The sequence below is a fragment of the Plecotus auritus genome, assembly GCF_963455305.1.
Source record: "Plecotus auritus genome assembly, chromosome: 2".
In the NCBI taxonomy this organism is placed as follows: domain Eukaryota; kingdom Metazoa; phylum Chordata; class Mammalia; order Chiroptera; family Vespertilionidae; genus Plecotus; species Plecotus auritus.
This window is the reverse complement of record NC_137771.1, coordinates 10,807,105-10,833,211: the sequence shown is the minus strand read 5'-3', so window position 1 is coordinate 10,833,211 and position 26,107 is coordinate 10,807,105. Positions and strand designations below refer to the sequence as shown.

The window sequence follows — 26,107 nt, the reverse complement described above, 5'->3', positions numbered from 1 at the left end:
ACCTTTAGCCTGGGCCCCAGAGCAAACACCCTTGGAGGAGACCGGAGCCCGACCCGCAGCCTGGAGGCTAGCCAGGAGTTTAGGAACAACAGGAATTTAGAATAGTCTGCTTGTCACCTGAAGCAGAGGTGCCCACTGAGCCCAGACTGGATCAGCTTTACCACTTCACCCTGAATAGGAACATAATCATAAATGCTTGTTGCAGGCCACTGATATGTGGGTTGGTTTGTTACGCAGCATTATTGTGGCAACAGCAGACCATTACACTTGGCTCTGCGGAACCTTTAATTTCCTGAACGTCTCTGGCTACTCCCCACTCCTGGCTGTTAGGATATGCATGAGACTGAGCTGCATCTCCACCCCTCATCCAGGGAGGATCATGCTCCGTCTCCTTCGTCACCTCCCTCTACCCCAGTGCCTGTCCCGATGCTGGAGGCCAGGAGGCACCCAGTTGCCGTGAGAGAACAAAGGAAGAACACAGAGCCACAGACCCAGGTGGGGAAAATCGTTCTGTTTGTTTTAATTAAACCGACTGAAGAAGCCAAGACACAGACAGAAAGAGACTAAGAACAAGACTGGAAATAGTTTAGAAAAGAAATGAAAAGCGATCGCAGAGGTGTCAGTGCCGGGTGGAGTGGCGGGAGCCGGGCCGAGCCTTCACGTCAGCTCCAGGACCACTGTCAGGGCGAGCACCAGGATGAGCCGGACACCAGCAGGGCCAGAGGCGGAACCTGTGCCGGGCGCAGGGAGCAGGTCAGAGCCCGCAGACCCACCGCGGCGCTTGCTGATGGAGCCTGGGAACGGCGGAGCCTCACAGGGCCCAGCAGAGTCTGGACTTCAGCATCAGGAGGCACTGCATCCGATCCCAGCTCGGCCACCTGTCCCACCTGAGGTGACCCCTTCATTGCCCTGGGCCTGCTGGGCTGAGGTCAGGCTCCCTGGTGGCCATCAGGACCCTCCAGTGGGGACCAGGACTGGGGGCCCCCATTCTGAATTGTGAGATGGGCCCAGTGTGGGGACAGGAGGGCTGGTGGCCTGGGAGCAGTGCCTGGGTCCCTTGGGGTGGTGCCCGGATTGGGGGAATCCTGACGAAGGCAGTCTGAAGGGTCCCAGCAGAGCCAGCTGTCTGTGCTCCCAACTACCCTACGGAGTGGTCCCGCGTCCCAGACATAGCCCCATTGTCAATGCTGGACATGTGTCCTTGGGATCAGGAAGTTGAGCTCTCAGTTAAAAACACTGGAGTCGCTGCCCTGGCCAGTTGCTCAATGGTTAGAGTGTCAGCCAGTGGACTGAAGGGTCACTGGTTCGATTCCTGGCCAAGGGCATGTACCTCAGTTGCAGGTTCGATCCCTGGCCCAGGTCAGGGCATGAGCAGGAGGCAAACAATCAATGTGTCTCTCTCATGGCAATGTATCTCTCTCTCTCTCCCCCTCTTCTCCCTCCCTTCCTCTCTCTCTAGAGAATCAATGGGAAAAAAACTGGAGTCGCTTGCTGTGGATGGTGCTGGGGACACACTTAGTCGCTGGAAATCTCTGCCGCTACTTTGGGGTGCCAAGTCCCCTTTATTGCCTCAGGGCCCACTCCTGACCACCTCTGACCAGATTCTGTGAACTAGAGGCCAGTCTCCTGCCAAGGCTGAGGGCGGGGGGACAGGGGTAGGCAATGGGAGGTTTGGGGACCAGAGCTTCCAGCCTTGAAAATCACACTTTCCAGCAAGGAGCTCTGAGTGGAGACTTACCATTGGAGTCCTCCGTTCCTCTTGGAATATTTGGGTTTTCTGTGGGAAGGAACAGAAAGAGAACTAGAGAGTGGATGGCTTCGGAGCGCAGTAAAGGAGCGCCCCTCTATCCCACACCTGCCGTGTGGTTTCATGTGCTGTCTTGGTGCAGACACACCCCTGTGGGCTGGAGGTGGCAGCCCATTGTACAGATGGAGAAACTGAGGGAGGTTATGTCATTTGCCCAAGGTTGCCCAGCTGCGAAGTGGTGGACCTGGGGTTTGAACCCACAGATCTCTGGTTGTAACTGCTGAACCCCAGTGCCTCCCTGTGGGGCACCCTCTCAGGCCCTTCCTGTCCCCTCCTCCTTGAGACGGTGTCAGCCAGAGCCCTGGGTAGTCCTCCCGATCCCCAGTTGGGCGCAGCGTACCGAACACGATGAGCCGGGTGTGCGTGTCGGTGGAGCCCAGCGGGTTCTGGGCTGTGCAGCGGTACATGGAGCCGTTGAGCTCGGCGGGAACCCGCTCCAGCACCAGCTCCCTCCCGTCGAACTCGGTGCTGCCGTCCAGGAGGCGGCTCCCGACCCGCGTCCATGTGAACAGGGGCTCTGGGAAGACCTCGTTCTGTTGGCCAGAGCAGGGGAAAGTCTGGTCACAGGAGAAGCCACTCTGCCAGAGCAGCAAGGGGTCAGAGCCACGGCCCGGCCAGGCCTGGGGACACAAGCTTATCCCCAGGGTGGGTTCGGAGGGGCTTCCCCCAACACCAGGCAGAGGAGGACTGAGGGCTGGAAAGAAGGTCAAGTCCATGAGGTACGTCTACCCCGGGCTCCAGATGGGTAAGCGAAAACACAGGAACCTCTTGCCCTTTCTCATCGAATTAGCAGACAGATTAGCAGACTGAGGCCCACTGGCAGGGCTGGAGGTGGAGGGGAGGGTCTCAGAGCCTGCTGCCAGGGAGCCCAGTGCCTGGCTGGGGCCGCTCCCACCTCCCACACCCTCCCAGGGGCTCAGAGAGAGGCCGACCTGGAATCCATGGACCAGAATCCTCACTGTGTCCCCGACCCGGGCTCTGCTGGGCGTCATCACGATTTTGGGTCCTTTAGGGGCAACTGTAGGGAGAGGAAGGCCAGGTCAGAGGTGTATGTATGTGTGTGTGTGTGCGGGGGGAGGCGGGGGGGGTGGGTGGGACTGGGCAAGGAAAGCAGGGGCAGGGAAATGGAGGAGAAGGTGCCAGTCCAGTTCTAGTCCAGTTCCAGGATGCTCATCATTCATTCATTCATTCATTCATTCATCCATTCGAGCCTGCCTGTATTCATTCACACACTTTCCCTGAGGCCCTGTGACGAGTCCCACCCTGGCTGGGAGCTGGGGATTCAGCGGTGCACAGAACACGGTCTCTGCCCCAGTGGACAAGGTGTGGGGGATCCTGGGTCTCCGCCCTCCCTGCCCCTCTTCCTTATGCCCTTGTGTCACTTCTCCAAAGCCCCCTTGCACCTCTGAGCGTGGGAGACAGGTGCCCAGGGCACTGCTGTCCTGTGGACAGTCAACATCAGGATGGACGAGCCACTGGGATCACGGGGTCTGTCCCCTCAGGTTTTAGATGGGGAAGCTGAGGCCCATGGGTAACAAAGGGGTCACACGGAGCCAGCTTTCTACACTTCCTCACCTTCAGGCCAGGACTCTGCCCCAGCATCACTCACTCACTCACTCACTCATCCTTTCAACAAGTAATTATTGAGCCAACCCTGTGCCAGGCTGTGGGGCAGGGCTAGGCACAGCGGTGAACAAACCAATGCTGACTTGAGCTTGCCATTTAGTTGCAAACAAGTACACAGACAAGAAACTACCAGGGAGTGTAGCGTTATGCACAGAACCTGGCTAAGGGTGGGTAGTGGCCAGTGTCTCTTCCAAGGAGGTGGCATTTCAGCTGAGACAGGAAGGTCCTGAGGAGGGTTCCAGGCAGAGGGAACAGCCAGGGGGTGGCACTGAGGCAGAGGGTCAGGGGGTCAGGAGGGTGGGAGCTGGGGACAGATTCAGTAGCTTCCTGGGCCCTAGAGTTCTGACCAGAGTGCCAGGCCTGGGCCACGCTCTGTGAATACATCACAGAGTTGTTGGAGGAGAAAGCTCAGTCCCAGGTCCCGGGCTGGCCTGGGGACCTCCCCGCTCTGCCCTTGCCTGCTCGCCTAGCCTCTCCTTCCCACTCAGATGCTCCCAGCGAAATCAGAGCAGCGGGTGATGTGGGTGGTCTCCCAGGTCCTGCCAACTTCATTCTCTGAGAAGGAGACCAAAGGACTGCTAATTAAATCACAAGCAAGACATCTGAGGTGCCCCAGGGGGCGGACGGAGCCTCATTGGGAAGAGCTGGGCCTGCTTGGAGGCGGGAAAGGGCGGGGAAGGCCTGCAGTTGGTTTCTGAGGCTGTACCCATGGGAGCGAGAGGGGTCCTGGCCTGGGAGGCGGAGAGCAAGTTCTGCTCTATTCTGTGTGCGTTGGCCCAGTCACACCACCTGGCATTCCCCCCCCCCCCCCCATGCAAATGGGAACAGTGATAACGGCCAGTGTCCACCCCGCCCTGGATGTTAGGAAAATCAGGAGGCAAAGGTCTGAGGGCCGAGATCTGTCAGGGGCACGTGAAGCCGGGCACTGTGCTCACGCCTTGCGCAAGACCTCATTGAACTTCACGACCTTTCGAGATTGTCCCAAGGAGACGCAAGCTTAGGGGGCTCAAGTCACTTTCCGCCTTCTTTATTCACACTGTAGGTCGGTCCGCAGGTGGGAAGCGCTGCATGCGGCAGGCAGTGCAGCGGCTGGCCGGCTGGCCGTGGGTATTCTGTCTGCTCTCTCTGTCCTGCTGGGGCAGCACTGTCAGGCTGCGGCCAGCAGAGGGCGGGGAAGGGCACCCATGTCCAGGAGAGGCCTGAACCCCTGAAGGTCAAGGCAGACACCTTACCCTTCCAGGTCAGATTCCTCAGGGCCCTGTTTTCTAAAGGCCCATCTCCTCCCTTCAGGCTTGGGCCTGGGCACACTGGCCCCCAAAGAAAGGGACCCTGATCTCCCCGGCCTCCGGCCTGCCATGTCAATGACCCTTACCTAGTAACTGCCCCTGAGGTAATGAACGGGCCTTCCATTCCATGCAGAAAACCTATGTCCCCTGAGCGAATGGGTCTTTCATTTCATACAGAAAACCTCTGTCGCCTCCCGTGTTGCCAGCTGTGATGGAAAAAACCCTCCCTGACCTTCCTGTGACCCGACTCAGCAACTGTCCCTGAGAAGTCCCAGCCCTGTGCTCTTCACTCACCCAGCAAACCTCCCTATGCTTTCCATGGTCAATTTCAACCTTGAAAACCTTCCATGGTTTTTAAAAAAATGTTTTTATTGATTTTAGAGAGAGAGGGAGAGAGAGAAAGATCGATGTGAGAAACATCAATATGGATCGGTCGCCTCTTGCACGAACCCCGACCGGGGACTGAACTGGCAACCTGGGCACCTGCCCTGACTGGGAATCAAACCAGTGACGGTTCGGTGCAAGGGATGATGCTCAACCAACTAAGCCACACCGTCCAGGGCAAAGGCCTTCCGTGTTTTCTAACACTGATGCATATTCTTGATCCTGATGGACCAAACTCCCGTGACCTCTTGTGTCCTGACCTTACCCAGCGAACTCCGCTGGCCTCCCTGGATCTCCCATGCTCTCCTATCCAGCTCAGCAAAGCTCCTTGCAAACGCAGACTTTGACCTCCGTGCCTGACCCTGAGTGCATTTGCTCTACCTCCTCCCTGACTCCATGACGGCCAGCAGCCCAGAGCCCTGCTCCAAGGCTTCCCAACCCCCAGCTCTGCAGGCCCCCCACACCTTACTTACCCAGCGTGACCTCTGCCTGCATGGGCATCGACAGCGCTGGGTGCTTGACCTCACAGCTGAAGAGGGCTTCGTTGTCGATCTGCGGGTTGAGTGTCCAGGTGAGCAGGGCACGCACCTCCACGGTGCCGTCGCTGCCCGGGGTGTGGCTGTGGCGCAGGAAGTAGACAGGCTCGGAGCTGTGGACCCAGCGTGGGAACTCGCGGCTCACCACCGTCTCTGGAATGTTCTCGGTGGTCGGCTGGAGGAGGATGCTGGGGTCTGGGGTCAGGCCGAGGGAGGGGCGCTCCGTGTAGGGACGCCCACCCCGGTTCTCAGTGTCCATCAGGGACAGTGACCTCTGCACCTTGGTGTCATCCAGGTCTCGGTGCAGGAGGCTGCGGAAGGGCCTGCTGTCCTGGAGGGGCCCAGAGCTCGCCGCCGGTGGCTCTGCCAGCGGCACCGCATCGATCGGTTCCCCGTCTCTTTTGAAATAAACCTAAAATTACAAGGAAGGTGCAGGAGAAGGTTTGGTGCCGATGACCTCAGTCTCCCACTGGGCTCTCAGAGGGTATGGCCACAGGAGGCCGGTCCTTCCCGAGCCTCCTCTGCCTGGTAGCCTTCCCGATGGACCTCCTTGTTTATTTCCCTCCAGCACCCGAGACGGGGTCAGCTGGTTCAGGGGGACAGGCCGGTCCAGGGGGCAAAGGCTGTGCCCATCCTTCTCACTTCCCAGCCACAGTTTCCCTACTTCATGGGGTGTGGGATGCCTGGAAACAGTGAGCGGACAGAAGGGCCCTGGACAGCTGGGCAGCCACCAAGGGGTGGTCTGTGCCCCCCTGGGGAGAGCAAGAGGATGGGAGCAGGTGGAGGGTGCTGAGATGAAATGAGACAAGGGAAGAATGAGGAAAGGATGTCTGTGTGCGGTCCCTTTGCAGGTTTTGGAGAGGAGGCAGAGAGCAGGTGTGTGGGGGGGCAGGCAGGGAGCTAGGTGCGGGGGAGGAGGCGAAAGGGGCCATCTTCTTGCTTTCTCTGCTAGCGAGGAATTGAAGTTTTGAGAGGCGGCATTTAATTTAATTTGCTGTCTTTTTATTTTGGTACAGGTGCCCAGAGGCCTGCGGGGATTGGGTGTATTTTTAATAAATCAGATAAATAAATAGATGGGAGACAGGGAGAGCGGAGGGACGGAAGCAGCTTTCAGGATGCTGATGCAGGTGAGGGGGGAAGAGGAGGAGGGGGGAGGGAGGGAGAAGGGTGAGGGGAGGAGGAGGATGCCTGAGGAGAGACAGGAGGAGGGGGAAGAGGGAGAGGTGGGGGAGGCAGTGGAATGTGCAGCATAAAGAATCTGTCAGAGTTTATAGCGCCAAGAAGAATCTCCTATGCACATAATAGGCTGATTTGGGTTTTTTCTTTCTTTCTTTTTTTGAAAAGTGCTTCAGAAGCACATTTGTTATTTATATCAAAGAATTCTTTCAAATTCTGACCTTCCAGGCAAACGTAAGATGAGGAATATGTGTATATATGTTTTCTTACTATATATATTGGAATGTTTTAGTTCTGTGTCTTAAATGGCAGGAGCAGGCAGGCTGGGGGAGGGCTGTTCCCACAGCCGCAGTGCCGGGAGGAAACTTCCTTTCGGCCCTTTGGAAAAATGAGTTTTTCTTTGGAGAAAAAGACCAACTTGCTTGATTTTAGGGAGGCCAGGCCTCTTTATGGGCTCCACAGGGGAAACTTGGGGCCATGTCCTGCTCCCACCAGTGCTGGCTTTGAAGGTGCCTACTTAGCTGTCCCCTCGGGAGTACAGGTGTGAGTGGAGAGCAATGGGCCTCACCAAAGGCTCATCTCTGCCCACCTATTTACTGCCCCACCTGTGCCTGGTGCACCTGCCTACTGCCCCACCTGGGCCTCTCTGCACCTGCCTACTGCCCCACCTGGGCCTGGTGCACCTGCCTACTGCCTCACCTGGGCCTCTCTGCACCTGCCTACTGCCCCACCTGGGCCTCTCTGCACCTGCCTACTGCCCCACCTGGGCCTGGTGCACCTGCCTACTGCCCCACCTGGGCCTGGTGCACCTGCCTACTGCCCCACCTGGGCCTCTCTGCACCTGCCTACTGCCCCACCTGGGCCTGCGTGCACCTGCCTATTGCCCCACCTGGGCCTCTCTGCACCTGCCTACTGCCCCACCTGGGCCTCTCTGCACCTGCCTACTGCCCCACCTGGGCCTCTCTGCACCTGCCTACTGCCCCACCTGGGCCTCTCTGCACCTGCCTACTGCCCCACCTGGGCCTGCGTGCACCTGCTCACTGTCTTGGGTCTTTCTGCACCTGTTTACTGCCCTGTCCTGGGCAGCTGGGTGAGGCTGGCCTGAGCACCCCGGTCACCCCACTGGACGATGCCTGTGAGACAGTCAGGGTCTGGAATGCCTAGCCTCCCACCTTGAACTCTAACCCTTCCTACCATCCCTCACTGATCCTAGTGACGTAAGAAACTCTCAGGGTTAAGACCTGAAGTCCTCCACTACGTCCACACTGGAGGGGCCTTGGGGTCGCGCAGCCCACAGGCTCAGGGTGGCTGTGTGGAGCCCTAAGAGCCAGGGTGCTTCAGGGACCGGTACAGGCCATGTGCCCCCCTTCACTGTTAAATGTTTTATACACTGAGCTTTTGTGTATTTCATTCAGACCGAACGGTCCTACTGCTTCTTAAAAAGCTGAAAAATGTGCACATTGTCCAGCCTCTAAACCTCCTTGCAGAAATGAGCAGCGGAGGGGAGACCCTCCTGCTCAGGGTCATTCAGCGCGTGTGGCAGGCCGGGCTGGAGCCAGCTGTCAGCGGTGGCTCCCTCCATCCCTGCCCCTGCATCAGCGTGCCAACAGCTCTGGTGCTGGACCGAGCCCTCAGCGCAGTTAGGGTGGCTGCAGGAGGAAGCTGGCCCACACAGGGACTCCTTCTCTTACCTTCCCTCCTTCCTCCTCCCTCCTCCCTCCTGCCTCCCTCCCTCCTCCATCCTCCCTCCCTCCTCCCTCCCTCCACACTGGACCTGAGGCTGGAGGACCTGAGCTGGAATCCCAGCTCTGACATGAACACCATGGGTGACTCCGAGATGTCCCTTCCCCTCTCTGGGCCTCATGTATCTGCATCCTGCTCAATAACTGGGGTGAGCACGATGCTGGGATCCCCTAAAAACTGCTCCCACGGTGTAGTTCAAGGATCCCAGGGTCCAGCAGAAGTGGGGTTCCCAGTGCTGAGAGACTGGGAGCAGGAGAGGCGGGCGGCGGAGTGGACAGGGTCAGACCAAGGCAGATGCGGCAGAGTTAACTCTGCAGGCCTCGCCCTCTCCCCGTCATTACGCAGCTGAACAGGCCAGGGGAGGCTGGTCCCAGGGGTACTCACCATGGGCGCTGGCTTCCCTCCGGACACGATGCAGACCAGCGTGAAGTTCTGGGCCTGGTAGCGGTTGAAGGGGGCTGGCGTGTCCGCAGCCACCACTTCGATGGAGGTAGGAGGAGCTACCGAAAGGGAAGCACAAAAAGAAGAAGGCTTAGCTGGGAGGTTCAGGAAGAATCCACCGCTTACCTAAGAGGGGCCAGGCCCCACGCGGAGTGCTGGGCAGGGCTGGGGGCAAATGGTGCCCAACCAGAGGGTGCCACTGCCATCAACCGCAGTGAGAATGTTGTCCCTCCTGGGGTACAGAGAGGCCCTGCCCCACGGGGCTCACAGCCCGGATAAGAGGCTGAATCAAGGGGACACCTGGTTAAGGCAAGTGCACCAGGCCCCAGGAGGTGAACAGAGCGTGAAGGGGCACTGCCCAAGCCTGAGGGAGTGATGCTGCGCTGTGACCGGAGGAAGCAACATGTGCGGGACAAGCATGACAGGTGGCGTGAACAACATGCGCAAAAGCCTGGGGCAGGTTGGGGGGTGGTGGGCAGCAGGAAGGATGGGAGGCAGGCCGTGGTGATGGCAGCTCAAGAATCCAGGGCAGCCGTGGGCAAACTACGGCCCGCAGGCCGGATCCGGCCCATTCGGCTGTTCTATCCGGCCCGCGGAGCCAAAAGAGCGGAGGGTTCTCTTGCTCTCCCCTCCGCTCCTTTACTTTGAATTTATATTAGTTCACACAAACACTCCATCCATGCTTTTGTTCCGGCCCTCCGGTCCAGTTTAAGAACCCATTGTGGCCCTCGAGTCAAAAAGTTTGCCCACCCCTGATCCAGGGGGATGTGCCGGGACTGGACGCATGGTCTGGGCACGGGCCAGGGCGGCTGGTGATGGGTCACACTCCTTGGCTCAGGTTCCCACAGCCCCAGGAGAGCCCGCTGTGGCATTTTCAGGAATTCCGTGAGCCGGTGGTTAAACGGCGGCTAGGCTTGAAACGGGCCACAGAGGGCGTCTCTGCCCCCTGGAGCTCAGCCACAGCTACAGATCGGGGCTTCCTTGCTTGTGTGTTCCTTCCCTGCCCCAGCCGCCCGAGACGGGGTTTACGAGCAGCCACCGGGCCCGAGCTGCTCTTCTTGGTTCTGAGAGCAGTGGGGAGCCACTGAAGGTTTCAGACAAGGGCAGCGACGTGATCTGAGTTGCAGTGTGAAGAGACTGGAAGCAGACTTTAGGCCAGAGAGGTAGCTCCGCCCACGGCGAGGGCAGGAGGAAGAGGGGCTGACTCCGACAGGCACTGGGCGCCAGGAGGCTTCATTCTGGGTGCTGGCCGCTTGTGCCTTGTCCTGCCTCCCACCAGCTCGCCTCACCAGCTGCCACCGGCCGCTTTGCCGAAGCCAGGGCTCCGGGCGCTGTGGGGGTTGGGACGAGTGCATATGGAGCCATTGGGTACACCTGGGTCCAAGTCCCAGCCAAGCCAGCATCCCCTCCATGTCCTTGGGCCAGTGAGCCTCCGGCCCTCTCGGCGTGGCTCAGGGGTTGAGGGCGGACCTATGAACCTGGAGGTCACAGTTCAATTCCTGGTCAGGGCACATGCCCAGGTTGTGGGCTTGATCCCCAGTGGGGGGTGTGCAGGAGGCAGCCGATCAATGGTTCTCTCTCATCATTGATGTTTCTATCTCTCTCTCCCTCTCCCTTCCTCTCTGACGTCAATAAAAATATATTAAAAAAAAAAAAAAAAAGAACAGAAGACAACTGTGTGCCTCAGTTCCCCAGTTTGTGAAACGGGAATCATCCTTGGCAGCCATCTCTGAAGAACCAGCTAATCGATAAAATAGGGCTTACTTAGCACGTGGCCGGCGTTCCCTATCCTGAGATTCCTCCTATTACTTCCCCAACCCCTTGTAATCAGCCCCAAAGCCACGCTCTTAGGCCTTGGCTTGGGAAAGCCTGTCGGTTCTGGCTCATCCGGCCTCGGTCCTGAGCAGTGGGGGGAGCAGAGGAAATGAAGAGGTGTGGGCCTTTCCTTCCGGCAGGGGGTTTTCACCCCAGTTAAGTTTAATTAAATTTGACAAACATTTCCCGACACCTACTAGGTGCAGGGCATGGTGCCAGGTGCTCGCGGCGGGCGCCCAGCGATGAAGCAGACACCGGGGGCGACAGCCGCCTGGCATCTCTATTTTAAGGTCTAGGGAAACGGAGCCAGGTATGAGCCATTCATTCATTCGGGCAGCCACCGCGTGCTGTCAGCGGGGGAAGCAGAGAAACGGGAGACAATGGGAGAACAATAGGCGGAGAATTGTAATTAAGTGTAAGATGGGATGAAACAGATGGTAAGTGGGGTAGGAACTCCGAGGGGGAAGAATACATCCGAACACTTCAATTACCCAGAAGTCGCAGATTCTGCAATCTAATGTTTCTAGAACTACCCTGAAAACCTGGATCCCACAGCAAGCGCCAGCAGCGGCTCACGCTTATGAGCCAGAAGCCCTTCCAAGCCCTTGCCTGTGTTCATTCATTTAATCCGCACCCTCAGTCTAGGAGGTGAGGGTATGTATTCCCACTTACAGACGAGAAAACGTAAGAGGTAAGCAACTTGCCTGGGTTCACGGAGTCAGGGTTTGAACCCAAGGGCCCCCGCTCCAGAGCCTGAACTCGGACATGAAGCTGTGCTACCAGACCTTCGGAAAGAAGGAAGGAAGGAGCTCAGACCCATGGGCACCCGAGCCCAAGTACCATGTTAGCCGCCGGGAACATGCATACCTGGCACATCTCCACTCCCATGGACGCCTTAAGGCTGGATCCCTTGAGAACTGCTCCTGAGGGTGGCTCTGCTTAACTCGTTTGCCCCAAAGATGAAGGGACCATGCCAAGCAGAGTCTGGCACAGAGCTCTGGCACGCTCCTGATGGCATATGTGAGGTGTAAGTACACCCCCCATGATTCCTAGAGGCTCAGAGCTAGGCAGCGGGCACCTTCAAAATCACTCCTTCGTTCTTCCTCGCTTTCATTGAGCAAACAGGAAGCAGGCACCTAGAACCTTCCTTGTGGGGTGGCTTTGAGGAGTACCTGAGATGATGCTGACACAGGAAGCCTGTCTGGTACACAGGAAGCTGGCCAGGCAGTTCAGCAATGTTAACTCATGTTATTTGTAATGCAGGGAGGTAGTCTGGGGCAATGGTTAAGAGGGTGAGCTCTAAACCCCACTACCCAGGGTTCAAAGACCAGGGGACCACTCCCAGGCTGCGTGACCCTGGCATGTTACCTAACCTCTCTGAACCTCGATTTCCTTAGCCGCAGAATGAAATTATAGGGCACCTGCGAGGATTCAACGAAGTAGTGCCTGAGAGTGTTTTCACAGTGTACCCAACCCGTGCCAGCTGCTTTTATTAGCAATATTATTTACGAACATCCTTTCTCAGGGGCTCCTTGCTACCGGCTGGGAGAAAGAACCTGGTCTCCCACTTTGGGGCACCCACAGTTCGATAAGGAGACTAGAGAATGCCCTGGCCTGGTCCCGTTCCATACAGTCATCACCAACCCGGTGTGGCTCCTGAGCACGCAACTGTGGCTTTTTCAAGTTCATATGGCTGTAAGGGTAAAACATGCACGGAATTTTGAAGACAGTCTTAAAAGAATGTTAAATACATTATGAATATTTTATACTGGGTACCTGCTGAAATATCATCTGGGCTATGTTGAACTTAGTAAATATATTACTAAAAATAATCTCACCTTTACAGCTTTTCTCAGCGAAGTTATTGGAAAACTTACAATCACACATGTGGCCGGCACTACACTGAGTGGCCAGATTATTATGATCTTGGAATGCATAATAATCTGGCCACTCAGTGTATATCCTATATAATAAAAGGCTAATATGCAAATTGTCCCCTCAACCAGGAGTTCGACCAGCAGGCAGACCGGCCACCCGCCCATGTCCCCTCCCCCTGGCCACACTGGCAGGACCCCACCCATGCACAAATTCATGCACTGGGCCTCTAATATATATATATATACACACACACACACACACACACACACACATACACTGAGTGGACAGATTATTATGCATTCAGAAATCATAATAATCTGGCCACTCAGTGTATATTTCTATTGTGTAGCACTGGGTCAGACCTTCCATTTACAGGTCAGCAAACTGAGGTCAGAGAGAGGGGGCCATCTGCCTGTGGTTACAGTGTAAGTCCGTGGCAAAGCCTGGATGGCCCCCTGGTGTTACAAATGCAGGCCAGGGTTCTTTGCACAGCACTGGTGTGTCCCCCTCCCCCAACACATACATGCACACACACACACATGCACACACACACACACACACATTTGCGTGCACACACATCCCCATTCTGGAGATCTGCGCCCAAGTCACGCACGCCACCCACACAGAACCTGATTGGGAGCCGTGTTCTCATCCCTCGTTATATTTCTGAGCAGGTGTTAGCAATATGTACAGTTAATCAAGCTCATAAGACAATAACAGATTTCAGTTGTATGGACGATGACACAGCAGAGCTGCTAATATCAGCATGGACAGCCTGGGCTCCCCACTCCGCCAGTCAATGCGTTCCTCAGGACCTGTGGCCCAGAAACATGTCGCTCTGCATCTCGCCTGGCAGGGCTCTGAGGGCCGGCAGTCAGGGGGCTGCTGACACCTGGGGTCCCCGACTGCTTATGGGTGCTCCCCCACGTCACTATCAGCATCTCCCCTCCCTCCTTTGTTTACAAACAGCATTCTTTTCCCCACAACCCACTGCTTTGTAGAATTGTCTGCAGCCTTCCTTCACTCTTAGTCTTCCCAACTATATCCCATCCCCACCTTCATCCTCACCTCCATCCTCACCTCCATCCCATCTCCTCTCTATTTCCTTCTGCACCTCCATCCTCACCTCCATCCCATCTCCTCTCTATTTCCTTCTGCACCTCCATCCTCACCTCCATCCCATCTCCTCTCTATTTCCTTCTGCACCTCCATCCTCACCTCCATCCCATCTCCTCTCTATTTTCTTCTCCACCTCCATCCTCACCTCCATCCCATCTCCTCTCTATTTCCTTCTCCACCTCAATCCCCTTCCCCTTTCCAGTCCTATCTCTATTGCCATTCCCTTCCCCATCCCTAGCTCTACCTCCATTTCTATCCTCACCCCCAACTCAATCCTTATTTCTGTCTCCATCCCTTCCCCAACCCCAACCCCATCTCCATCCTCATCTCCATCCCATCCCTGTTACAATCTCTGACCAAGGTCAAAACGAGCAGCCCCTCACATGCCCATCCTGGAATAGGTCCCATGGCCCCAGAGCTGTGTCCAGTCAAAGGCAGATGGCCAGCTGCAGGCACCAGCCACTTCTTAGACAAGAATAATCCCGAGTTCCAAGCCGGGCTCTGGAATGAGCGGTATAAAGCAGAGCCGCCTGGCACTCTGGGCGGCATAGAATGGCAAAGAGTCACCAACCAAGACCCCCGGCTCGCTAATGTCTCCCCAGCTCTTCTGTGACAGAGTCCAACACCCCCACTGTGAGTGCCTCATTCCTGTGGGCCTGAGACTGTGTCTTCGGAGATGTGCTAGAACAAGGCTCTCCTGGGGGTGGGCCCTGTGCACTGAGATGACCCTCCTCGGGTCAAGAGACACCGAGCCGGCATATGTGGCTTGGGGTGGGGGAGGATAAAGACCCTGGACACGGGCAGAACTTCAGGATTTACCTGCCACACCTGGGTGCATCCTCGCACTGTGCACCCTAGTCCTGGGCAGTAGGAAGAGGCGCCCCCCACCCCCCGATCCTACAAGTCCACCATCATGGTCAAACAGAGGCTACTGCCATAAACTCCCCTGAATCCACTGACTCCAAGTCAGCCAGTGGCCTTCTTAGTTTATTTTGTCTTCGCCTTAAGCAAAGAGGACTGACGCTAGAAGTGTCTTTGATTTAATCTTGTCTCAGGAAAGGTAACGGGCGTTGCATCCAACCGACCCAGCCGTGTGTCACAGCTCGCCTCCGCGTGTCTGTTCCTTGGCCACCACAGGAGGCAGGCGTGGATGTCTTAGACTCCATGGTTAAGACAGACACAGTGAGGTAATGGTCGGGTGATCAGGTTTATGAAATTAATGCTGAAATATCGCCTGCCTTTCTCCTGAAAGCGGAAATTTGTATGGGTCATCATAATTCACTTTGGGGATAATGCGATGGCTCTCTGCTCTGTGAATCATCCTGTAGCCTTTGCAATTTGGGAAACGCTAACCTGGTCTCGAGTAGACCCTAGCATTCCTGGGAAGAGCAGCCTGCCCCATGCCTGTGTGGAACTGTACCCACTAGAGCTAAATTCTCTTCCCACCATGAGGCCCACCCCCACCCACTCCCGCTGGGGGCCTGGCTCTAAGGTTCCAGCCCGGGCTTTGCTACCAACCACCCATTGAGAATTTGGGCAAATCAACTGAGCCCTTCCCCAGGTGTCAGTCTTCTCAACTACAAAATGGGTTCAATAAAACATACCCTGCTGACCTCTCATCTCCCGGAATTTTTGAGAGGAGAAGCAAATGAGAAAATGAACAGAAGCCTCTGTAAGGAGAGCAAAGTGCTGTGCAAACACAAAGAGATTATTTATATTACCGCTTCGATTGCCCACCCCCAACCCTTGGCTGAGAGGCACGTTTGGGGGAGTTTCGGCCCCTCCATTGTCTGGAGGGAAGGATAATCCGTCCTGTTCCTTGGGTACCACTTTATGGTGGTGCTCAGCGCACTTCTGCTCTGAGTGCCATTTATCATGGGGTGGTAATCAATTAGGTTTGGAGGAGGGGTGGGGAAGGGAAGAGACAAGTTCAAAATTATATTATTTGCAAAAATCCATTCTTTCCTCTCAGCATGCCTGCTCTATTGACTGCCTTCCTTTTCAATCAGCTCCTAGTCATTACACCATATTTCAAAGAAGAAAAAAGAAAACCACCCTCTTAATATAAGTGTCCATGAATATAAATGTGCCTCCATGTTCCCTATGTTCATTTCTTCCTACTTTTTATTTCGGGTCCCACATCTCAGTTTTGCTTTCCCATCCTCTCTTCCAGTCTCTCTCTGCGTCTTTAAGATGCTGCTCAAAAGAGCACCTCGTCCAGGAAGTCTTCCCTGCTCCAGCCACCCTGAGCTGCCAAGGTTCCTTCCTCACCTTGTTCGCCTCCACTGTGCCCTGCACATACCAGTCCTTCCTCTAGCAACTCTGCCACATCCTTTAGAGCTGGCGTTTAGGTGTTGCCTCCTCCAGGCAGTCATCCAGGACTTTGCCAGACTCGTGTAGGGCTTATCCTCCAGGTTCTGGGAGCATCCTACTCTTGTCATACTCACAGGTGCTATCTGTCCTGGGTCCTGAAGGTTGGAACTTTGTCCTTCCTCAATAACCTCAGAGCTAGTGCAGGCCCGCCACACAGGAATTCTATTTCAGTTCCTGTTTGTTTCCCTTCTTCTTCCATTTTTCCAGCACAGGCAAGTTTGCAGCCTGTGTGTGGAAGGAATCCCACAAGACCCTGCATGCTGTGGGCCCTGCCCCCATATCTAGCCTTGTCTTGATCTTCCCCACATCACCATGCTCCAAACACAATGAGATTCTTGGACGGGTCCACGAACATCCTAAGATTGTTCCAACCCCAGGGCCTTTGCATCTGTTGCTTCCTCTGCCTGCAGTCCTTCATTCAGCCTTTTGCATGGCTGGGTCCTGTTCATCTTTCAAGTGTCACCCCAAAACCTAAGCCAGGGTCCCTGTTATCGTCTGCCACAGCACTTGCTATTTCTTCAGAGAGGCCGTCATAAAGAATGTATAATTACTTCATGCATTGGTGTGTCCACTTGTCTTTTTCTCCGACATCCCGCACTAGGATGTAAGACCACGAGGGCAGAAACTCTTTTTGTCTACAATCGAATCCCCAGGCCTGACACACTATAATTTACTCAATAAATATTTTATTTGTCACAGGAGGCATTGAGGGGAGGGACCCAGGTGTCCTGCCCTCCAGTTCCTGGCCAGTTTGGAAGGACTGAAACCTCTAGCCCAGGCCCCCGTCTCCCGGCAGGAGCTGGAAGAGGCAGATCCCACAGTGGGGGTGTGACTCCAGCGAGAAAGAGAGAGAAAAAGCACAACTCTTTGGTTTATGGGAAAATTAAATATTGAACTGAGTAATAACAGCAGCCAAGGGGAAAAAACCTGACAAAAAGCCCCCAAATGGAGCCGCCATCAGTGACAAGAGAGATAAACGCAGCGTCTGTGCTTATATGGCTGCAATGGGCCCTTTTATGTGGCAGCTGCTGAGCGGGGCCCACCGCCCCCTCCAGCTTGAAAGCAGTGGGTAGCCTCGTGCTGAAGCAATGGCGGGGTAGGGACCTGGGGTCTAGGTCATTGCCAGTGTGGGTGGCGGCTGCCCAGGACCCTCCGTGCTAGATGGGGGCCTTTCTAAGTGGAGGGGGCGGTCACGAGGGAGCCCAGTGGCTGCGGGCATGATCCATCCATTGCCTCCCACTCCACGGGAGCTGGCTGCAAGCACCCACTCACCTGCCTCGCCCCTCCCCTGCCAGCTGTTGTGCTTTGGCAGCGGTGAAAGATAAAATTAACAACCCAGCCGAGGCTCTGGCTGACTGCTCTGGGGGAGCAGGGCGGGTGCTGGGGTGGGGGCGCAGCATGCTGTGCTAGGCAGGGAGTCAGTAAGGCTGGGCAGAGCGGGACTCTACTCAGGTTACTGCTGAAGAAATAAAACCACACACACACACACACACACACACACACACACACACACACACACTCACTCTTCCGGGAGACCAGGCCGGAGGTTCTGTGAGGATCTGGATCGGTGTTCTAGAGCTATTTTGTAGACTTTGATCTGTTGGTTCTCAAAGTGTGGTCCTGGACCAGCAGCATCAGCCTTCCTTGGGAGCTTGTTAGGAATGCAAATTCTTGAGCCCCCATTCCAGACCTGCTGAACCAGAAACCTCAGCCTGGGGGTAAGGTAGGGTGGGGTCCAGCCACCTGGGTTTTAACAGGCCTTCCAGGAGGTTCTAATGCAAGTTCAGCGTGTGAACCACTCCCTTGACTTTGGAAAGATGCCATCTGCTCACCTCTATATTAGAGATAGCAAGCCTCACTGTGTTATGTGAACTAAGGACTTGGCCCATAGTAGGTGCTCAGTGAACAGTAGTGGAAATTATTACTGATGGGAGGGTAAGGCTCAGGGAAGACAGGCCTCACTAAAGGGGGCATAGGCAGAGCTCTCCAGAGACTCTCTGCACTGATTGGGTCAAAAGACTTCAAATTCCCAAAGCCCCGCCCTCACAGCAGGGCAGCTTTCTGCTCACGCCTTCATTGGCTGTTTGTCAATGTTCCCAGTTTTCTGATTGGTCTCCTAGGCAGTCTCATATGCATGTACCCTGCACCTGGGGTTGGCTGGCTAGAGGCTACCTGTCTGCGGCCACCGCGTGAGGCTGCCTCAACCCCTCCTCGCTGGCCATTGTCATTTATGTGGCAATAGAGCAAGTGTGTTCAGGCCCAGATGGGTGCCATTTCCGCAGAGATGAAATCTATGGGGTGTGACATGAATCCGTTTTAAATAGCAGCAAGGTTGGCTATTTGGGGGATGTTTTCAATGGATCCCAGAGGGATATGTTACACACATGGGTGATTTTACCAGGTGCTGTGCTTGTAGTTTTATGAAAGAAGCTTCTGGAAGCCTGCAGAAGCCTGGGAGGCCCTAGCAAGTGGAGAAGCATGTTCAAGACCTGGCAAGTGGCAGTGGCACGCAGTTCAAGTGCTCCCTGCTCAAGTTCAAGTTCAGGGCTGCTCTACGTACCCTGCCCAACCCTCCAGAAAGCTTGAAGGCTCTGGCTGGACCCCATCCTCTCCCCTCCCCGCCTCAACCCTGGAAAACTTCTGTCCCTTCCAGCAGAACGGTGACCCCCTAAACACCGGGCCTCGGTGTTCTGGGCTCAGAGTAGGACTTACCCTTGGCCTTCCCCACCCAGGGCCCGGGACACCTGGCCCCAAAGTCATTGCCCCTCTGTTCACAGGCGGTGTGAACCTTGGGCAGTTGCTCGCTTTCTGGGCCTCGCCCCTAGAATGCCTGTCTCATGTGTGGCACTCATGAGGACTAAAGTACATGGCAGGAGACACCCCTGCCAACCTCACAGCAGAGCCCCAACCCCTGCCCTCCAACCCCCAGCTCAGAGCCTCCCTTCCAGCAGCAGATTTCCCAGAGGGCTCTGCGGCCAGAGTGTTTCCTGTCCTGTCAGCATTTTAAGATTGATTTCCGAGTCAGAGGGTAAGTAAATCTTTCTTGCTGCTTACTTCTCATAAAGCAATTTCCAGGGGTGAGGAGAGGGTGGAGGGGAGGAGCCGTGGAGAAAGGGCTTTTGGGGGAGGAGTTTCTCATGCCAGGGACACTGGTTCATGCTGCTGATGGGCCCCAGCTCAGGGCAGCGGGAGGCACACCCTCCCAGCTCACTCCCCAGGAGTGACCCCAACTCCTGAGGCTCCCCATCAGGGAGAGCTGGGCCCTCCTCTGCTGACCAGCCTTACGGTCTCACAGCTGGTCAGAGAGTCTCCCTCCTCTCTAACCTTGAACCCTCCGGCCCTCCCTGCACAGAGCAGTAGACTTGAGAAGTGGAGAAGACCAGGAATCCCCCAGTCCAGCACCACGGGATCCTCCCCAGAGTGACCACCAGTAAGTCGAGAGGGTAATGAAGTAATCTCCCCACCCCTCACCCCCTCCCTGCCCCCTGCATCCTTGGGGACCCAGTGGGTCCCAGCCTCAGGGTGCAGAGGAGGACACTCACTGAGTAAATCCCCCCCCACCCAGTGACCCCTGCAAACATCCACTCAGCACCTTGTTTTCCTCCCCTGGCCTCTGGAAACTTGTGCCCCTCTCCGTCTCCCCATCTTCCAGGGACTCCTCCAGCGCAGACACTGGTCTTACATCCTGCGCATTCCCGGGCTTTGCATTCAGAGAGAGCAGCTGAGGCTCTCCATTCAGTCACTCACTAACCATGTGATCTTGGCCAAGTGGCTTCATCTCTCTGAGCCTCAGTGTCCTCCTCTGTGAAATGGGCACAGCCACGTTCACTCTCCCACCGGCTGTTGTGAGAATTAAACACGAGAAGGCTCCCCAAGAACTTAGTACCGTGCCTGACGCAGGATGAGTGCCTGATGGGAACTAGCTTTTCGTTATTAAGAGTGCCACGATTATTAAAATGGTTATTAAGATGATCATTCCTAGGGAGTGGCATAGTGCTGCCTCCTCATGCTCAGATGGGGAAACTGAGTCCAGGGGTGCATGACTGCTGGCAGCAGAGACAGGACTGCTGACTCCCAGGCCAAGCCAACTCGGAGTGTGCTCTTGGTCTCAGTTTCCCCTTTTGCACGTGAGGCAGTGAGATTCCTTGCTTCCCCCCTGGAGTGTCTACGGGCAGCAGACACTGCCAGGGGCCGGCTCATTGCCTTACACGGTCGCCCTGTCCCTGCTCTCAGCTCCTGACACAGCTCTGTTCACACCTGTAGCCTCAGCCTCATGCCTGCTCCTGAAATCGCTGGGCCCGAGGCACTGACGTTTCAACAGCCACATATCACTTGCAATTAAGGGCCCCGTCCTGGGGAGGGGAGGCTCACCTTCTGCCGGAGACACTAAATCCAGCTCCCAGTGGTGGAGAGGATAAAGCATAGCACTGACCTAACACTTGTCAAGGCTTAACGAGGCACCTGCAGGCCTGCTCTGGTGGGGCCAGGAGACTGGAGCCCGCAGGGGTGGGAAGGAGGTGGAGGGAGGCAGCCCCCCGAACAGGAGGCGAGTCCTGGTCTGTGAGACACAGAAGGTCCAGGAGCTGGTGAGGGCCTTGGGGGCTGCCGACACCTGTCCAGACAATTCCAGGGAGCAGATGAACCTCTACAGCTCGGCTCAGCAGGGCACGATGGGCCGTTCCACGGGAGGCTGTAGAGGGGCTCTTCAGCCAGCCAGTCTGGGTTTAAAAACCAGCTCTGCCCCTCACTTGCTGTGTGACCTCGGGCGAGTGACTCAATCTCTCTGGGCCTCAGTTTTCTCACTTGTAAAAATAGAAATACGTACCTCCTAGAGGAGTGAGGATTAAATGGATATATTTAAAATGCTTGGAGCAATGTTTGGCACCCTGTGACTGCAAAACTCACCACTATCTTCGTGTGTCCTGGCTGTCCCATATTAAAAGGAATCTCTCTCAGTCCTTTCCCCATAGCAGGCACATAGTAGGTGCTGCTAAATATTTGTTGAATCAAGAACTTGTAAGTGTGACCAGATGGTCTTCCTCAGAGAGGGGCTGGTCTGCTCTGTGGCCCCAGGAACAGTGCCTGTTGCTTATATGAGCTGTCCGCTCCCTCCAGCCACAGTCTTGAGTCAGAGAGGTTCCAAATCACGCCCACGTGCACATGTGCTATGGAAGTCTTGTCTGCATCCCCCACTCAGGGCCTCAGGTTCCCACGGACGGAGAGTGGCAACTAGAGAACATTCAGGTTCATACTCCAGGCTTCTCTTTATTAGCAGACTCAGTTTTCTTTTCTGTAAAATGGGGCTACTGAGCATGCCGATCATGCTGGGAGGAGCAGCTGATGGTGCGGCCCAAATATCCCCAGCTGTTGAGGGGATCCCTGTCTCTGGTTACGGTCCATCTGGCTGCCACATTGCCCCACACTTGGAGAGGGACAGTGTCCTTCCCTCTTCCTGGCAGCCTCGTGCAGTGGGAGAACCGAGAGCTCTGGCTCTCAGCAGACCTGAACTCAAATCCCAGCCCGCCCACTGCTGTGGGATGCCAGGCCTGCTCCCTGGCCTCTCTGAGCAGTCTGGAGTTTGCACACTGTTGGTGAGGCAGCACAGGGAGGACCGGTGGGCATCAGTCAAGGGCATTCCTACTTTGCAGGGCCGTGTTCAGAGAGGGAGGGAAGGAGGATTCTAGAAGCTGTCCAGGAGGCAGTTAGCAGGCTCGGGCCTTTGGGGCTGAAGCTGGGAAGAGGCTGTCCTTGGTAGATGACCCAGTTAGCTCCAAAGTGTCCCTCTGAGCACCCAACCCATCTGTCTGGCCCCTCTCTGAACTGGCTCTCAGCCGGTGACCTCTGCTCGCTGGGGACCTGTGGGCAGGCAGGCGGGCAGAGTGGGCAGCCTGCTCCCAGGTCCCTGGCCAGGCCAGGCCCAGGCACTCAGCACGGCCATGCCCAGTCTCTGAAGATGCTCTTATGTCCAACTGGGAAGACCCTGGCCACTCCGGCCTCAGTCACGGGACCGTAGCCCCCCTCTGGCAACCCAGCCCAGCCCAGCCATCTGTCTCATGCCCCTTCTGCCCAGCTAGCTGCCCCCTCAGGAGCCCTGGTTGGTGAGGGGAGGCCTGCAGAGGTCCTCGGGACTGTACCCAATGGCCCGTCTACAGTAGTCACCTCTGCTGAGTGAGATCACAGTTTCATTGGCACCTTCTCGGGGGATTGTCTCCTGCCAGCTCCTGCCATGTCCTCCACATCTGCTCCTGTCTTTTCAATTGGTCCCCATGTCCTCTGGCTTCTGTCTGGAAACACCTGGCATGTTCCGCCTCTATCGCCCGAGCCCCGGGCTGGCTCCTGTCTCTCTCTAACTGCCCCCCCGCCCCCCCCCCCCCCGCCCCGTGCCTTTCTCCGCACATCTCTTCTACAACAGCTCTACGAAGCGTGAACCTTCATTCCCCCCCGGTTTCCAGATGAGGAAACTGAGGCTTGGAGAGGAAGAGGCACAGCAAGACTGTGGAGGAGGTGGGGTGGGACTCAGGGCTGCTGCTCCATGGCCAGGGTGGGAGGACAGAGGGGTCCGCCTGGCTTAGAGGTCTCCCAACTGGACAGATGGCCCTCCCTGCAGCTTGGCACCCATTCTGAGGCTGGCCGGCCTTGGCAGGGTGAAGGTCAGAGCAGAAGGGGCGGGAAGGAAGAACAGCTACCCTTTTCGTGAGCTCACGGAGAGCTGGGGACACAGGCCTTCACCTGTCATGCCCCAACAGGGGAGGGTTGACTCTACCCCCCACCCGCCACTTAGCAAATAGAGAAACTGAGGCTCAAGGGGCTTACACAACCTGCCAGTGTGCGCAATGGTCAGGTCCAGAGGCTCGGGAGCCGCCCTGCCTGGGTTGGAACCCTGACCCTATCCTCACTGGGCCTGTGCCCTTGGGCACATTTCTTAACATCCCTGTTTTCACACTTGTAAACAGGGAGGGTAGCAGCAGGCCCTACCTTAGAGGGCTGTTATGACAATTAAATGTGTTGACAGGTGCAAAATAGAACTGTGCCTGGTGGAGAGTCAATGTGCAATAAACATTTGCCACTTTTATTACTAGTCGTTGCAAACGGGGTTTAAAATTCATGGCTGAATGCAAAGGTTCAGACCCTGAACACTCCTCAACTCTCCAAGGAAGTGCTGTGTCCAGTCAACCGTCCTGGGTAGAGGGACAATTCTTCACGTGGCCACTACAGCCCGCCTTCCAGCGTGGGAGAGCCGGGGCACCTGCTGCCAGCACCCAGGGTGGGTGGGAAGGAGGGCGAGGAGGGAAGAGAGCGTGAAGGAGGGCCTGCCCAGCCTGTTGCTGGGGGTGGGGTGAGGTAAGGGGGCCTGATTCTCAGGACCCAGGGGGTCCTGGGGTGGCACCCTCTGCTCCTCAGTGCCCTGGGCTCCTGGATCCTAACCTGCCCATTCCTCCTCCTGACAGGCTCTCTGGAGCCTGTGGCCACTACACTACAGTCGCCTGGGGCCAGTTCACGTAATTAGTTGGAGCCTAGCAGGAGGCTCAAATGCTCAGGCTCCCAGACAGGGGAGGGAGCTGATCATTTCCCACCCAGCAGGCGTCCTGGGCTCTGAAGACGGCTGGTGGTGGCTCTCAATCTTGCCTCCCAGCGACCCTGCCTGCAGACCCCCAGGGATTCTCATTTAAGCCGCCTCCCTCCAGGGACCCAGAGAGGCTCCTTGGAAGGGCGGCCTGCAAATGGAAGCCCCCTTTCCCACCGGCACCCTTCAGAGACTCAGAGTTGTGTCTCTTCCGCTTCGCTTAGGCCTGTGAGAGCACCACCAGGCCTTGGAGGGCACAGGGTCTACCGTCAGCCCGCAGATCTCCCCATCCCACGAGGAGCCATAGACATCTCGGCTTCCCCAGTCAAGAGAGGTCCTCAACCCTCCATTCATTGGTTCTGGGAACGTGCTCCTTTTTCTAGAGAGGAGCACTGGGCTGGGAGTCCAGAAACTCGAAATCAAGATTCTGGTCCTAGAAAGCAGAGCTCCAGGTCTCTGGAAATCCTAGGTTTTGGCCTGGCCTCATGAAAGTGGGCTCAGCCTGCCCAACCCCCCTCCCCCCTCTCCGCAGCCTGTAGTCTCCCTTTAGGAGCGCTCACCAGCCCCAGGGCGAGCTTCTTGCAATGGGGGGGCTGGAGGGACTGCTGCAGGGGGACTCCTCGGCCACAGGCACACAGCAGGGGAGCGACCGGGCCAGACTGGAGGAGGCCAGATGGTTTTAGAAAGCAGCAGAAGTGCATAAAGATGAACATACAGACCAAGGGAATAGAACAGAGAGTCCGGAAATAAACCCTCACATTCACAGTCCATTGCATCTCAGCAAGGATGCCAAGACATTTCTACAGGGAACCAAGAGCCTGTTCCCGAACTGGTGCTGGGACAATCGGCTGTCCACCTGCAGACCACGGAGGCGGGCTCCTCTCAGCCACGCACAGAAACAGTCTCGAGGTAGGCCACCCACCTGAACGCGAGAGCGCAGACTACAAAAACCGCTGGCAGCAAACCAGGAGCCAAGCCTCCTTAGACCGTCAAACGCACAAGCAACCAAAGAAGAAATACATAAACTGGACTTCATCAAAGTGAAAACCGCTTTCTCTCTAAAGGACACCATCAAGAAAGTGAGAGGCTAACTCGAGATGGGGTGAAATATATGCAAATTATATATCTGACGAGGCGCTTATATCCGGAATAAAAAACTCTCGCAGCTTAATGATAAAAAGACAAATAACTGAACCGAAAATGAGCAAACGATCCGGAGATATTTCTCCAAAGCAGATATCCAAATGGCCAAGAAGCACATGAAAAGTTGCTCAACATCATTAGCCATCGGGGAAATGCAAATCAAAATACCACTTTGCAAGGAAATTAAAAATATATGTTGACGCAAAATCTTGAACATGAATGCTCATAGCACAGCTATTCACAATAGCTCCAACATGGAAACAACCCCCTGGCCATCGGTTGGTGAATGGATAAATAAAAGGTCGTCTGACATATGTAGACTATTACTCAGCCTCAGACAGGAATGAAGTCTGATACACGCTCCAGTATGGACGCACCTCGAGGACATTATACTAAGTGATGGAAGTCACAAAAAAGCACACATTGCATAACCCCATTAACATGAAATGTCCAGGCAAATCCACAGAGGCAGAGAGTAGGTTAGCGTTTGCCTAAGACTGGGGGAGGGGATATGGGATGGAGGGCAATGGCTAATGGGTACAGGGATTCTTTTGCGGCAACGAAAATCTTCTAAACATGATCGCACAACTCTGAATATGCTAAAAACCACTGGATTGTACACTCTAAATGATTGGAGTATGTGAATTCTATCTCAATAAAACAATTTATTTAAAAAAGAAAACATGGGGGGCGGGGGAAGCACCAGATGTACTTAATAAAAATCCAGTAAAAAAAAAATGCCCTAGCTGGTTTGGCTCAATGGATAGTGTCAGCCTGTGGACTGAAGGGTCCTGGGTTCGATTCCAGTCAAGGGCACATGCCTGGGTTGCAGGCTCAATCCCCAATAGGGGCGTGCAGGAGGCAACCGATCAATGATTCTCTCTTATCATTGACTAGTGACCCGGTACACGAAATTTGTGCGGGGGTAGGGGGGTGGTGTCCTCAGCTCGGCCTGCACCCTCTCCAATCTGGGACCCCTCAGGGGATGTCCGACTGCCTGTGGGATTGGGTCTAAACTGGCAGTCAGATATCCCTCTCGCAATCCGCAACCGCTGGCTCCTAACCGCTCACCTGCCTGCCTGCCTGATCACCCCTAATCACTCTGCCTGCTGGCCTTCTCTCCCCCAACTGGCACCCCCGCCGGCCTGCTTGCCCGCAACTGCCCCCCCTACTGGCCTGATCACCCCCAACTGCCCACACTGCTGTCCTGCTTGCC

General features: G+C 55.8%; 1 protein-coding gene across 1 annotated transcript in view; it reads right to left on the bottom strand.

Moving 5' to 3' along the window:
* Positions 1-496: 496 nt before the first annotated feature.
* IGSF21 (immunoglobin superfamily member 21) overlaps positions 497-26,107 on the bottom strand; it is a 209,911-nt gene continuing 184,300 nt past the window's right edge. Inside the window, exons 5-10 of the mRNA XM_080654871.1 lie at positions 8,943-9,058; positions 5,577-6,051; positions 2,740-2,825; positions 2,148-2,340; positions 1,739-1,777; positions 497-731 (exon numbers count right to left, since the gene is read on the bottom strand). Coding sequence (XP_080510997.1) covers positions 658-731; positions 1,739-1,777; positions 2,148-2,340; positions 2,740-2,825; positions 5,577-6,051; positions 8,943-9,058 — 983 coding nt within the window. The 3' untranslated portion in view covers positions 497-657. The remainder of the gene's footprint in view (positions 732-1,738; positions 1,778-2,147; positions 2,341-2,739; positions 2,826-5,576; positions 6,052-8,942; positions 9,059-26,107) is intronic.